This window comes from Diadema antillarum, unplaced genomic scaffold, assembly GCF_040938485.1.
Source record: "Diadema antillarum isolate AM-2024a unplaced genomic scaffold, OU_Dant_1.0 scf00000007, whole genome shotgun sequence".
Lineage (NCBI taxonomy): Eukaryota > Metazoa > Echinodermata > Echinoidea > Diadematoida > Diadematidae > Diadema > Diadema antillarum.
This window is the reverse complement of record NW_027270896.1, coordinates 2,354,554-2,368,945: the sequence shown is the minus strand read 5'-3', so window position 1 is coordinate 2,368,945 and position 14,392 is coordinate 2,354,554. Positions and strand designations below refer to the sequence as shown.

The following is a 14,392-nucleotide window of genomic DNA, read 5'->3' as shown; positions in this document are numbered from 1 at the left end:
CACCAAGCTAGTGAATCTCGGGCCTCATCAACAAAGAAACTCGAGGAGTCGTGAAAGTTTTCCTTGAGAAATGTTTCGAGTCAACTTTCAAGAAGAAAGTTTTCGTATGTGTTCATCAAGTTCATCAACCCACCGTCCAAGAGAGATGTGCGGTTTTCAGGGAACAGCTTCTGATGAATCTATTCCGCAGTTTGCAAGTATTACGTAGTTAAGAAAAAACTCATATCAAAGGCAATCTCGCATGAATCACAGCTTTTCGTCCAGACTAGTCTCACCCACAGACGTTTCATCTACTGAGTTTGCTTTCATAGAATCTTCGACGTCGTCAGCCCCTTCGTTGATGTACGACACTTTATTGTTATTGTTGTTGTTAGTTACTACGACCACGTCAACGTCCTTGACGTCGTGCTCGAAGTACGCCTTATTCTTGACGCCGTACTCGGGGTCCTTGATACCGTTGCTGAGGTTCGAGTAGGACTCCTTTTCACCGGTGCCCATCACGAAGGCGTCAGAGTTTCGCTTGCTCGGGTGAAGATGGTGATCGGGGTGATCCATACCCGCAGGCGTGCGGCCTACCCGCTTCCGGAAGAAGAACCGGGCGAAGAGCATGAACACCACCATCTCGACCACGGTCAGGAGATCGCTGATGTCTGTCACGGCAAAGATGAAGGAAGGACACATGTCATTTATATTAATATGTTCACCTTTCGTCTGGATTTGTTTGTTTATTTCCATCTAAGAAGATGGCTGCGTAGCCCATATTCAGCTACCTTAAGCTGGTCTTTCATGGGGTCCAGTTGGATGTGAGGTGGGACCACTTCACGGGGTTAAACACCCTGCTCTTTGCGATGAATGAATGAAGCGAGATTTTTTACGTGCATGATTGTTACTCTCTCATACACGGGACCTCCATTTTATGTCCTATCAGATGGACAGAGTGTTTTGCCTCTTGCTAGAGGGGATGGTGTGCTTACACACAACATTGCTCAGTCCAGACTCGGGTTCAAACCCGGGCCCTTAGGATCGCGAGGCAGACGCGCTACTGACTGAGCCAACTCACCGCCCTGGATACAGAAAGGATTGTCATCCTCTCGATCAATTCAGTTCAATTCAGTTTGATTGTTTGTGAAATAGAGATGTTGTATTAGTGCGCCATTGCTGGGAACAAGCATCGATGTGATTAAAACATTTAAACATTTGTAAAATAACAAAACAATAACATGTCGTGCGAAGAATTTGAGTGAAATTGTACGCATCTTCAAAATTTCCAGCAATCCAGGAAACGTTCGTTTCGTTTGTATAATAAGAAAAACGGGTCATTTTGGTCCAGTAGAGGAAACTCAAAACATTTTGTTATCAGACTTACAATAGCCCCTCGTAAGCGCCGGCATCGGATACTCGCAGCTGACGGCGCCGGTGAGCACGGGGATAGCAATGATCAGAAGCTGGCCTGTGATGAGCACCAGGACCAGCTGTACCATGAAAAACTTGGACTGAACGTTGTAGCCCTCTAGCGGCTTCTTGGAGATACGCATGAGGATGATTACACCGTAGAGGGCGACGAACGTGGAGCACAGAGCGATGACCGTCAACCACACGTACGCACTGTCCGCAGCGAACTATGATGAAAAGGATATTAAGCCAAAATAATACGAATATCATGACAGACTGTCTGCTTTCATTCCTTCAAATCCACCTACATCTAATCGTACATTTGTTTCCTAGCTCAACCGAAAGGTTATTAATGTTATCACATGATGATAATTGTCCCAAAATGAGTTGATAATGGAAGTTAAAAAACGATGCTTTGTTTCTCTGAGTCAACGGAACAACTTAGAAAGAGTTAGGGAGATTTGACCTTTTAAGAAGTGGTTGATGCTGTTGACGTGTTTCTTGATGTTTCTTGATGAGTCCATGTTTTATGATAATACAAACTACAAAATGAGCTTTTGAGAATATTGTAAGTTCAGGTTATGACAATCAATGAAATTATTAAGTTACAGCTGGCGGAAGGGTAAGAATGGGAGGGGGAGTGGTGCCAGTGTGAAGGTACTTACCAAGCCAGGGACGTAGGTTCCGTTGGCCCAAAGAATAAGAGAGGTGAAGTTACAAATCGGTCGCACGAAGGCCACTTGCAACACAATACGTCTCAGCCTAAGAAGGTTGCGACTGTCAGAGACAAAGAAAAATTTGATAACTTGATCACTTGATATCGGTCTACCGTCACACCTGCCTAATTCGTTGCTAGACTCTCAGCAAGGACGATCCTGGCTTAGAATAATTCTGCCCTGTCGCAATGTTCCTTGGCAAGTTGTTTTATCCACTACTTAGAATGTCTCAGTTGACCAGGGTGATTAAATAGGCACATTATCAAGCTGGATTTAAAGCAACACCACCACCGTCACCACCACCACCACAACAGCAGCAGCAACAGTCGCAACAACAACAATAACAACAATAACAACAACAACAACAACAACAACAACAGCAGCAGCAGCAGCAACAACAACAACAACAACAACAAGAGCTTTGTGCTTTTCTCCTAACACGCTGAATAAGATATGTCACACTGAGGGAGCATACATGTAAGACCCAATTGGCATATTACCGCAAAAGCAGTGCCTCACTCATTATGTACCCCGCCGTTTCGGATGTTGTTTTTTCGCTAGAAACTTAACACTAGCAAACCTACCTCTCTCTAGTCTGAAAACTCCCCTGGAATATGAACCTTCGTGTCCCTATTTATTTTTACCCTTTCAGTCACAGCAACACTGATTCTCAGAGTGTCATTTAACTCAGAATGTACAGGAAACAAGAAAAAAATGATAAAACAAAACCCCCCATCGCCCTTCTCAAAATTGGCAAACGACTTCAATTGCAATGTGAACAATCAATGACAACATTGTCTTACGCATTCATGTCCGGCTGAGGCAAGCACGGGACGCAGCAGAGCAGTGGCGGGCTGGCGACCGGTATCTTGGTGTCCTTTAGCTTGATCAGCAGTTGCTCTCTCCCGCCAAAGTAGCCAACGATCAGCATTAGAAACTGGTACAGCGCCACGGAGAAATACCTGCAATGATTTTTATTAAACTCTTTTATAATCTACGACTAAGTCCAACTGATTGCCTTTGTCGTTTTCACAATGTAATGAGACTATACTTTTATTGTTCGGTAATTATGATGTAATTTATTACCATTGTGGGTTTTTTTTCTACGCCTAAAGGTTCGAAAATTAGTCGCAGGATGTTAGAAACTGAACAAAGTATCATGATTAAATATTGTAGCGAGAAGGACTTGTAATTCACAAAAACTGAGGTCAAGTGAATAGGATCGTGAAAATGTGTAATTCATCACTTTTTATCAAAATATTGTTATGTTATCATAATGTGCATAAAAATCATGCTACTATTCATATTTACAAAATACTACTGTTTCGGTTCACATGGTTATAACATCCCCAAGCTGTTGAGAGTTAATGACTTACAGTGTGGCTGTGAGATACGTGATCAAGTGGGCCCGGGGAATGTACAACGCCAGCAACGAAGTCGTTGAGTACACCTTGAAGACAACAAACATGAGTTTGCAAATTCAATTTTTGTTGATTTTTACAAGATATATACACGATAAGGTATACACACATTGAATATTGGACTCTTTCACTGACTTTTTTTATGAGAAATATGAAAGTGACGGAAAAACAAAAATAATTAAGTGACATAGGCTGATAATCGCAGATTTACCCATATCACTCGTAAGAAAACTAGGGTGAAGTGACGTAGTATCCACATACCAAAATTAACGGACATCAGCGTTTGAGTTTTGAGCCTCTAGCATACTAATAAACAACTTTCATGTGGACCTTCGCATTTTAAATCAATGTTCTCTGTTGTCAATAAGGATGCTTCCTTCGATTAAAAAACGCAATTATTCTCATAGCTCATCACCAATTGACCCTGGATATGAGCCTACTGATAAAAATACGATGACCATTTGACCATACTTACTGGATAGATACCGAGAATGACCAGAAGTCTGACCCTCGTTCGACTGTCGTTCACTTTCTTGTTGACGTAGTAGCCAGCCTCGAGGTACATCAGCACCGTGGACAACGTGAAAATTGACATAAACACGATCAGGACGATTGCTGGCGTATTACTCGAATAATCTAGGAACGCAAGGAATAAAATAAAATGAATAAAAGTCAGAAAGTGAAGATGAGAAAACTGGCTTCAAACAATGGCGTCACGATGTCCTAGCAGCACAGTTGCTGTTATCATTAATTTTCATGATCTGTTGATGATTATCATTATTTCTGCTTTTGAAAGCTCGAGCGGCATGATATTTTTGTATGCCGTTATAAGGTATTCATGTTAGAGAATTCATGAGAATTGTAATCATTTCTCCCTTAAAACAGTGAAGAGAAGGGCTGCAAAGACTTTTGTTTGACAGCTTAAATGAATGTTAAGTGAATGCCAAGTACTTGACTACTGGAGTACATTGGTTATGTGACGTTATAGATAGAATAACTGTTGTAAAGCAGTGCTGTTATCAAGAGGTCGATAAAAGAAACTGTATCAATACGATTTACATCTTCTAAAAATAATTGCCCTATTAAATGGGACTTATTCTTGTCAATGAATTGTATAATATCCGTGCAAATTTCTGAATTATTTCTTGAGGACCTTGCAACGATGTATTTTAATGATTTTCCCTATGTACTTATAGCTATTTGAATCCAGTTTACGATGTTAAGTCAGTCGAGGAGTGGGACCCTCTTTTCAACAAGTCAAACACTACTTACATGCAAAGAGCTCCTCAGAGGAGGGTTCTACAACGGTGCAGTTTGCCATGGCGACGCCTGGAAACCAATCTGATGTAGGGAGAGAAATAGTTTGTGGTCTTATAAGTACAGGTTGTCGTGACAATATTGAAATATCTCATAAGCAGTCGAACTCACTTTATTGTTGTTATCAAAATACCAAACACAGAGTGACGATGCAATTTGGTATTATTAAGTGTGGGTGTGATCATTATTCCAAAGAACCGTTAATCTGAAGATGAAATAAGGTGCGTTATTCCGAAGATTCGTTATTCCAAAACACGCAAATTCCCTTCACCTACAGTTCACGTTCGTTAATACGAATATCAATCGTGGTATTTTCCAAAGTTTCGTTATCATGAATGTTCGTTAGTCCAAAATTGAACTAATGATCGTTATTCAAAAGGCTCGTTCATCAGAAAATGAAAATAAGATTCGTTATTCCAACGGTTCGTTAATCCGAAAACTAAAAGAAGGTGCGTACTATCGAAGCTTATTTCATCTGTAGATTAATGAAACTTCTTTGTATCACGAACCTTCGGAATAACATGTCTTCGGAATAACGAACTCCGAGAACAAACTGTTATGTCAGTGTTCTCTCTCCCCCCCCCCCCCCCCCCTCTCTCTCTCTCTCTCTCTCAGTCTCTAATGATTAAAATCGCTGCGTTTTTATAGTGAATCGTCACACATTGATCTTAATTTGAGAGCAACCCGGCAGTTCAAATACAAGATTAGAATTGTAATGCCATTGGCGTGTGGTCATCGTGATTTCCGGTGGTCAGTCACTCAGGTGCTATTTACGATGTCCGACATCTGAATTCCTCGCGGTTGATATAAACACTTTACAAGGTGTTAATTAAGTTCTCAATCATCATTAATTACCGCATGGACTATATATTTTATAACAGGATATTTGGGCTAGGGTTACTCTGTTGTATGAATCACATTTGGAGAATACAGTAAATACTCGTAAATGTCAAGTCGATTTATATTTTCATTGCCCCCCCCCCCCGTTCGTGAGTGATGAGATATAGATACTATGTGATAGTTTAAACACAATAAACAATAATATGCGGTCTTTGCGAGTCGAGTATTAGAAGGTAAATAATATTTGCAATAGCAATGGTTGCAGGTGTATAACCTATGGATGATTAGAAATATATAGCTTAATAAATAACTAACAAAATAATTCACAATATTGATAAGTGGGATATTTGTTGTCAAGCCAGAGGTATACAGTAGGCATGCATATCATTGACATTCATGCTAGTCATCGGAAACTAAAATCAGAGTCTCGGTCAACTCTCTTACAAGCAGCATAATGATTTCATAAATTCGTCTAGATACATGTTATATTATGCTGTTTTGCTAACATTCAGATAGTAGCTACTGAGGATTGTTTTACGGAAGTATAGTACATGCACTTGAGTCGAAGAAACTAATGGTTCTACTTATAAAGTAATTTTCATTGATGCCTTAACTTGATTATGTAGGAGGTTTGATGCTCATAATTCAGTCCAGGGTCGACGTAAAGATTAAGGAGGTCTGGTATTGATGTTAAAAAGTGAGGAGTATACATAGGTCTATTATAGTGTTTATATCTTTATGTAAACGTCTTTATTGCTTCTGAAAATCTCGATAGCGATTATGCTTGTCGATGAAAATATAGGTATTGACAAACACAGATAGACATGAACAAAAATCCTGAATATCGCTCCTATACCAGTATTTTGGGTTTTGCAACTGTATCTATTAGTCATTTTCGATGACATTATTCGACGACAATATTTGTAAGTGAGGAAAGCAGGTGTCAAATAGTAACACCTTAACAATACATTAATACAATCCAGCTGTAATTCATTGTAATTTTATTCGTTATCCGTTTCCACACAGTCACGCTTTGTGCTTAATCCTGGCAATCGTTCTGTATTCAAATTAAGATGTAACTCATGTAATTATAATTAGAATGATGATAATTGTTGAAAACAGTCATACTATTGACTAAGATACTATACCGGGTGTCCCAAAAAAAGCGGAACGGTGGATTTTCAGTACCTTGCGTTATAAAAGTGATATATTTTTTGACATCATTAGAAAGAGCATCTTCCGCAGAAGACATTGATACCAAAATTATTAAATTTGGTTTACTACTTTTTATTCTACGCCAATTTCTGAAAATGCAGTCATTGTCAAATTTCGCCGGATTTTTGCGACTTATGAGATAATAATTTGAGTGCGACACGCGATCCATACGGTGAATATTGTGTAAGCTCGGTGACCCATGTCAACAAAAGATACAGTTTTCATATTGGGCACGGGCCAGGAAAAAACAGTGTGTGTGTGTGTGTGTGTGTGTGTGTGTTTGTGTGTGTGTGCGCTCCCAATATGAAAGTTGTATCTTTCGTTGACATGGATCAACGAGCTTACACAATTCACCGTATGGAACGCGTGTCGCACCCAAATTATTATCTCATAAGTCGCAAAAAATTGAAAATGACTGCATTTACAGAAATTGGCGTAGAATAAAAAGTACTGAATCAAATTTAATGATTTTGGTATCATGGTCTTTTGCGGAAGATGCTTTTTCTAATGATGTCAAAAAATATATCACTTTAAGAACGCAAGGTACTGAAAATCCACCGTTCCGCTTTTTTTGGGACACCCGGTATATATAACTCAAAGATGTTAATGAAATTGCAGAAAATTGATATATTTGAAAAAATGGCATACAGAGAACAAATTGAACCAAATCAAATCAAAACTGACAATTGCGACCGTGTCATGAGGGGTAAGATGCAGCGAGCAGAGGGACTAGTCATATCGAAACGAAAACACAAATCGCAGAACGGAATTCACAACGGAAGCTTTTAAGCATTGCGTAATCTTGCATAAGTCCCTATAATAATGCTTTAAACTGCTACAACTTTGATTTCATTTGCTACTGAGTGGCCCGATCCTTCCGATCGATAAATTTCGAATTTCATGTAACTTCTTCTTCTTGTCTTCCGTTATCACATTCTATTATCATGAGCTCATATTGTACAAGTGCTGTCTGTATTTGATTTTCTGGATTATGGAATTGGTTATCAAAACACCACTTCTCCGCCATGGAAATGATAGAGATGCAAATATTTTCCCAGTCTTTTAACATCGGTATAAAGGTATAATAATGGAGAACCTTGAACGGAATACCGATAGGTGAAATCAATCACTGTCGAGTTTAAAGACCCTTATAACAATGCGGCTCTTCTAAGGAGGTCTTGACTTGTTAGCTTTGGATATTTGTGCATCGTGTGTGCATAAGACGACGTACCCGCACTCTAATTCCAGAAAGGCGATACAGTTTTCATGGCCGAATCATTACTTCATGTATCTTATATACTGAAGACATAAGAATTCCTCCGTGTAGGAGTATCTTTCTGTCTATCCTACTTTGACAAGAGGTTTATACTGAGGAAATTCACCAGACAACTATATTTCAATCTGAATGAATAAATTTCTCGCCTAAATTTCTCGTCTAAGAGAACTATCGTTAAGATATCCAAAGACACAATCTAATGGCGATCACGGCGTTCAAGAAAAATAATTTATTCATGACAAGAGACAGTAGCAGCAAGCTTGATATATATAAAAAAAAATCGCTAAAGAATCTAGAAGATTAAAAGTTGATATAAACATTCCGAAGATTCAAGCACAAATTTCAATCGTTTTAATACACTTCCTAGTTGATCACTGAAGGAAAAAAATCACTGAAGAGTCTGAAATATTATATATCGGAAGATAAATGAGCAAAACCCAGACACACACACATACACACACACGATAAAAAGAGTGTTTTGACCCTATAATGGTATATCACTGCAACTTAATGGTATTCGTACAACATCAGATGTTAGCATTTATAAATAAATGGTCGAGTATTGCACTGCTGTGCATGAAAAAAAAGTAACACCAGAAATTCGGGAGCACGCTTGTTGTACTTTCTTTCATTAGACACCTCACACAACTCAACGAATTCATAAAAAAACATTCCTCAATCACAGCTTGAATGAAGAAGGCAGTTCCTACTTAGCGCCTTGAGTTTTGTAAGGTCACTTCTCCGACCTGTGATTTTGCAAAGATCGCATCAAAATACTGGACGAAAGTAAAACTACAAACGAAGAGGAAGACGAAGAAGAAGAAGAAAGATTCAAGGCTTGGCTTCTCAATTAAAATCAGCTTGAACTAAATCGCTCGGTAGCTTTGAAGCGTTTCTTTTTTATCTGGTTCTCTGTGGTTATACTGTTGGTTAAGAGCGCAAATTAACATCTAATAATGTCATTCTCTTACCTCAAGAAGAAATCAGATCAAACGTGACTTGGTCACCGACCAATATGATATAGTATGCCCAAAGCAACACACAGGGGCCTGTTTGAAAAAGGCCTTGGTTGAAAGAGTGCTGGACTTCTTTTCTTTCCGCCAGCGCCAACAGCACAGAAATATTTTATCTAAATACGGATGCCGAAAAAAAAGTTCTGTCCCGTGGGCCAATGTTCGAGAACAAGATGTTGTAGAGGTGGAGGACAAAAGCGCTTAAAGAGTCACTGTCTTGTGTAGCATTGGTCTCTGCCAGCGTCTATTTTTGAAACTTCTGCCTCGTCTAAACTTATATAGCTGCAAAAAAAGGACGTGCTAAGAGTTGTAAATCAGGATGACACCTTGGTATGGTAACTCAGTCTGCTCCGCTACTGCTTCGGTAGGTCTCCCGTCTGCGTCTATTATTGGTGCGCGTGCGTGGGCAGCGGAAGACCAAACAGAAAGAGTTCTTCAACTACTTGGCTAATCGTGCAGGGTAAATGTCATGATTTATGGCAGGTGTTCTTCAAAGAATGACTTCTGTGCTTTATAGACCAACATCTCGAAGGCAGTGGTGGTGGTCCAGATAATACAATGACGAATCCACATTGTGATTGTAAACCTGTGTACACATTGTGGTCCTGTTACGCATGCCCAAATAAATTCATTTGGTATTGACTGTCTGACTCAAGCTCGCAATTTTCCTTAAAAGTGTTTATATATTTCCTTTTTGTTTCTCAGTTAAAACAACTATAAAGGTAACGGTGGGGAGTCAGATTAAGTCTTACAAAGAACTACGACAAGATTATTTTTCGACGCATCACAATTATGTATGTTAAGGTTCTCAGTTCCATTCTCTTTCGAACAAAGAAAGGTTTGAAAAAACACATTCTCACTCCAAATTCATCCTTGCAGTTTATGAACATGTCTATTTGAAATTGCATCGGAAATAAAATGAAACAAATTAAATCAAATTAAATTAATGTAAAGTAAAGTAAATTGCATTGAATTAAATAGAGTTAAATTAGATTAGATTGAATTGAATTAAATTGAACTAAATTTAATCAAGTAAGCATTTACCTTAGAAGTAGGCCAAGCATTACCTAAGAATAGTGTAACTTTAATACAATAACGTTGTAACTAGAATCTCGGTTAATTAAACATGATCACTGTGCTCTAATGAAAACAAAACAAAACAAAGCAATACAAAATAAACAAATAAACATGAAGACAAATGGTGGTCCCATTGCACAAATGCAAACACAACGAAGTTATGCATGATCGTGTTCGTTTACAACTTAATTAAGCTACCTTGACAGTTAATTAATCGGAAAGTATAGGCCTAGGTAGTTATTGCTGTAAATTGTGTTAAATGTAAGGGGGTCAAACACGTCGAATTTGGTTTCCGTGGAAACCACGAAGGCACGCGGGTGCAAAATAATAGAGAGAGGGTAGGCCTATGACTAGAAGACTCATTCACTGCTTACATTATAGAGCATGGAGCTAGAGCACAGCTCCTCTAGATGGATGTTTTCATGAAGTATTTTGTCCAGACAAATTTGCATTCAGCCAGTCACAGACGAGGATTTCAGAAGCTTATAACAGTTTGTCAGAAAAAAATCTTACGAAATACTTCATGAAATGTCCCTCTGGTGCCAGCCTATGAAGTCCTGGGGAACTGTACTGAGGAAAATTATATAATTATTGTCTCATCATCATTAATTAGCACCTTTTGAATTTCATCGCGTTTAATATTGTATAATCATAATTCATTTCATTTCATTTCATTTCATTTCATTATTTTAGCTCGGCACACGATTCAGCCAACATGGCTGTTCTTCCTGATGTTCGCTAATCATGCTAATCATAATATACAGTCATGTTTAGCTTGGTCTGATTTGGTTTATTTCTTTATTTTCTTTCTCCAAATACAACAGCAAAAATGAAAACAAATTGATACGGAATATACAAAAAAAAAGGAGAGTAAAACATACAAATCAATACAAGAATTGTCAATTTAAAAACATGTAAGAATTAAAGCAACATGTCAACATGTTAAGGCATAGTTATTCGCATGTGAACAAGGGAGAGATACATGTACATGAAAGTATATACAGCATATAATTAAGTGAAACAAAGCAGAACAAAAGGCATCTCCCCCCCCCCCCCAAAAAAATGGTGCATTTATGGGAAAACACATTCTTTACTCAGATTTTATCCGAATTGGGGAGGACAGGTGGCATAACATCATTGTGGAGTCAAATACAAATTTGACCTACGTTTAAAACCGCGAAAGTTTTCTTTTTTTCTATGTTGTTTTATGCATGTTGGCAGTGTATTCCACAATTTCGGACCTGGTTAATCAAATTTCTTTACCTAAAGCGGGTTTTAATGTACGGTAACTTAAATACTCCCTAATGTTATATATCTAACTTATATATTTTTTTTTCAACTGAAACATATAATTTATATAGTTAGGGGTTGAATTATAGAAGCCACTTTACACATTGTGCTTAATATAGTATATGTTTATTTCTTCTCATCTCAATTGTGTAAATATTAATTTGTGATACATACATATATAATGATAATGATAATAACAATGTAATATTGAATTATGATTATAATTACTTTTCTCATATATATATATATATATATATATATATATTATATGAGAAAAGTTAAAAAGCAAATTTAAGAAAAAAAAACACTTTTTGACACAGTATCAAGAAGTATAGATCATGAATAACTTTTAATCTACGCTAAGTACATGTAAGAACTTATCAGATGAAAATGATGACAAGATTTGACTTTTTTCATGCGAATGGTATATTTTATCAACACATGTCAATCATATAGCTATGTTTAAGTTCTAAACTCCTTACGAAAGTATGCAACAATGCATTACATAAAGTCAATGTAAAGTTTTTACCAAAAAAAGAAATAAGAATTAGAGATGAAAATCAAATTATTACTATGTTATTGCACTTTTGAAGTATAAAAAATGAATGATTAAGACATTTTTTTCCTGATATCATAGCCGTAAGCGGTCTTCCGATATGTACATACTTGCTAACATAACATATCTTGTTTAACATAACATATCTTGTTTATGCTGTCAGCCTCTCAGGTCTTCACCACGTTCTGTTTCGTCACCCAGATTGTATATTGATAGTTTGACACGGTAATTCAGCTTTTCTTTCAACTTTGAATAAACAATTTTGTATTGAGTGCTGTCTAAATCCATCAGACTTCGAAGAAAAGTATTGTTTTTGTTTTTTGTAAGAGTATTATGCTCTTATTTTCTAAATTGAAATAAAGTACGATGACTGAAATGATTACATTTAAAATATTCATGAGAGTCAAATCAGGATTTTACAAGGTATACCTATCTTTTTCCAAGCTATATGCAGTCAGTTAAACAAAGACGAAACATCACGAAGATTGGTATGACCAAGAAGGTTCAAGAGAATGGAGTCATAACCGTCTTATTTCCTTTTTCTAGATGTTCGATGCCGCCGCTCAAAAATATTTGAAGCATGTGCCAAACAGGATCTTCCACGCAGATAGAAAGACAATTGACTCGTGTCTCATTGCATAATCACCAACCACTGTCTAAGGAAGATGTGATGGTAATTACTTTTCGCTATCCCTCCTTATAAAAGGTAGGTGGTACAGACACGAGGATGCGCGAATAGAAATTGCGCAAAAAAATGCTGAAATAAAGATGAAAATTGCTCGACTGGGCATACCCGGGCACTAATCTGATATCTATCAACATAGAATTATACTTGAAGATTATTCCATATTAAATATTTTCTCATGATACAGCTCTGATTCGTACTCTTGCACAAATTTCTGGACGGGATTGACTTTTGTTTTACATGCTTTATCATTAAGTGAAATTTCTTTTCATTCAATAAATAAGATAAGCAAAATATGGCTAATATTATGTTAACGTTCAAAATAAATCTTCAGATTGCTCAGCAAGACGGCGGCGTTGAACGTCGATCATCAAAGGCACAAAATGTACGTGTGAAATTCTTTTGTACATCAATAGAAATCTGACAACTGTTTGAATAATTACAGCCTCCTTGGTACTGATGACTTGCATCAGGACAACCGAGTTTCAAACATTTTAATCGTTAGTGTCTCAGAATCGCCAGACGCGGCACTCTTCAGATCAAGCGAAGCATCACTTTGAAGTTTGTTTGAATGCAAGCGGATTCCGCCTAGGTTGTCTCCAGTACAAATGTATCAAGGGATGCGTGGGTGTTTCCATGCTTTTCCAGCTATTAAACTAAAATTTATCTTTTACTGGGAAGTCGATGTTTTTTTTCTTTCTTTTCCTGTTTCTTTTCAGCATCTCTTTTCGTTCTTTTTGTTTCTCTGTCACGTTCTCCTTTTCAGTCATTCGACTCCTCCATAGGCCTTTTTTTCTTTAAAAAAAGTATATATATATATATATATATATATATGCTTTGCTACGTAAACCAAGTGACGAGCTGCACACATGACTAATTGTGGCCAACCAACATGACAAATGACAGCTAGTTCAGGGTCCAAGATTGAAGTCATGCCTTGACAAAGGGAAACATTTGTCCGAAAATGCCATTTTTCGCAGAAAAACAAATGTTATTATGTGAATTTATGAAATACAGGTTGTAACAGTCGCTTTGCATTCATCGATAGTCGATGGGTCTTTATCTTATCTGTTTCTTTGTGCGAGTGCCCAACTCTTGATCATTGCGGATTGCAAATCTCTGATGACACATGCGACATCAGCCTGCTGTTTATTACACAGACGTCACAATGTAAAATTTATTAAAGTTGAAATTACATTAAAAAGAATTAACACAAAAAATATCAGCAATTAGAAGGGAGAATTCTGCGCCCAAATGCGAATAATAATGTGCATACTTTTGGACCCTCGATCCCCACCCACCCTATTTTAGCGAGTTACAGTATTCCATTCACCTGTTTTTATTCGTCTGTTTCAATTATCCAGTTTACTATGTTACGCAATCTTCGGGTTAAACTTTGGAGTCTTCAGGAGCACAATCCTGACACGTAGTAGATTTCAATGTACGCTGTGCTACATAAACGTAATCAGTTACTAAGTATGTTCAGGCAGGTGGTAACACGCATATATCCCCTGCCCCCCCCCCCCCATCATTATTTGTATGGAGAATATGGGTGTCTTGATGAAAGAATATAATACCAGTACATGCGTAAATA

At 37.5% G+C, this 14,392-nt stretch overlaps 1 protein-coding gene across 1 annotated transcript; it reads right to left on the bottom strand.

The window, feature by feature from the left end:
- Window positions 1–246: 246 nt before the first annotated feature.
- On the bottom strand, window positions 247–5,044 carry LOC139716564 (organic solute transporter subunit alpha-like). The gene is made up of 7 exons (XM_071628100.1): window positions 4,802–5,044; window positions 4,005–4,165; window positions 3,485–3,558; window positions 2,912–3,070; window positions 2,058–2,169; window positions 1,367–1,619; window positions 247–650 (listed from the first exon to the last, which is right to left on the bottom strand). The coding sequence occupies exons 1-7, from the start codon at window positions 4,848–4,850 to the stop codon at window positions 247–249; spliced, it is 1,212 nt and encodes a 403-aa protein (XP_071484201.1). The 5' UTR covers window positions 4,851–5,044.
- Window positions 5,045–14,392: the final 9,348 nt, after the last annotated feature.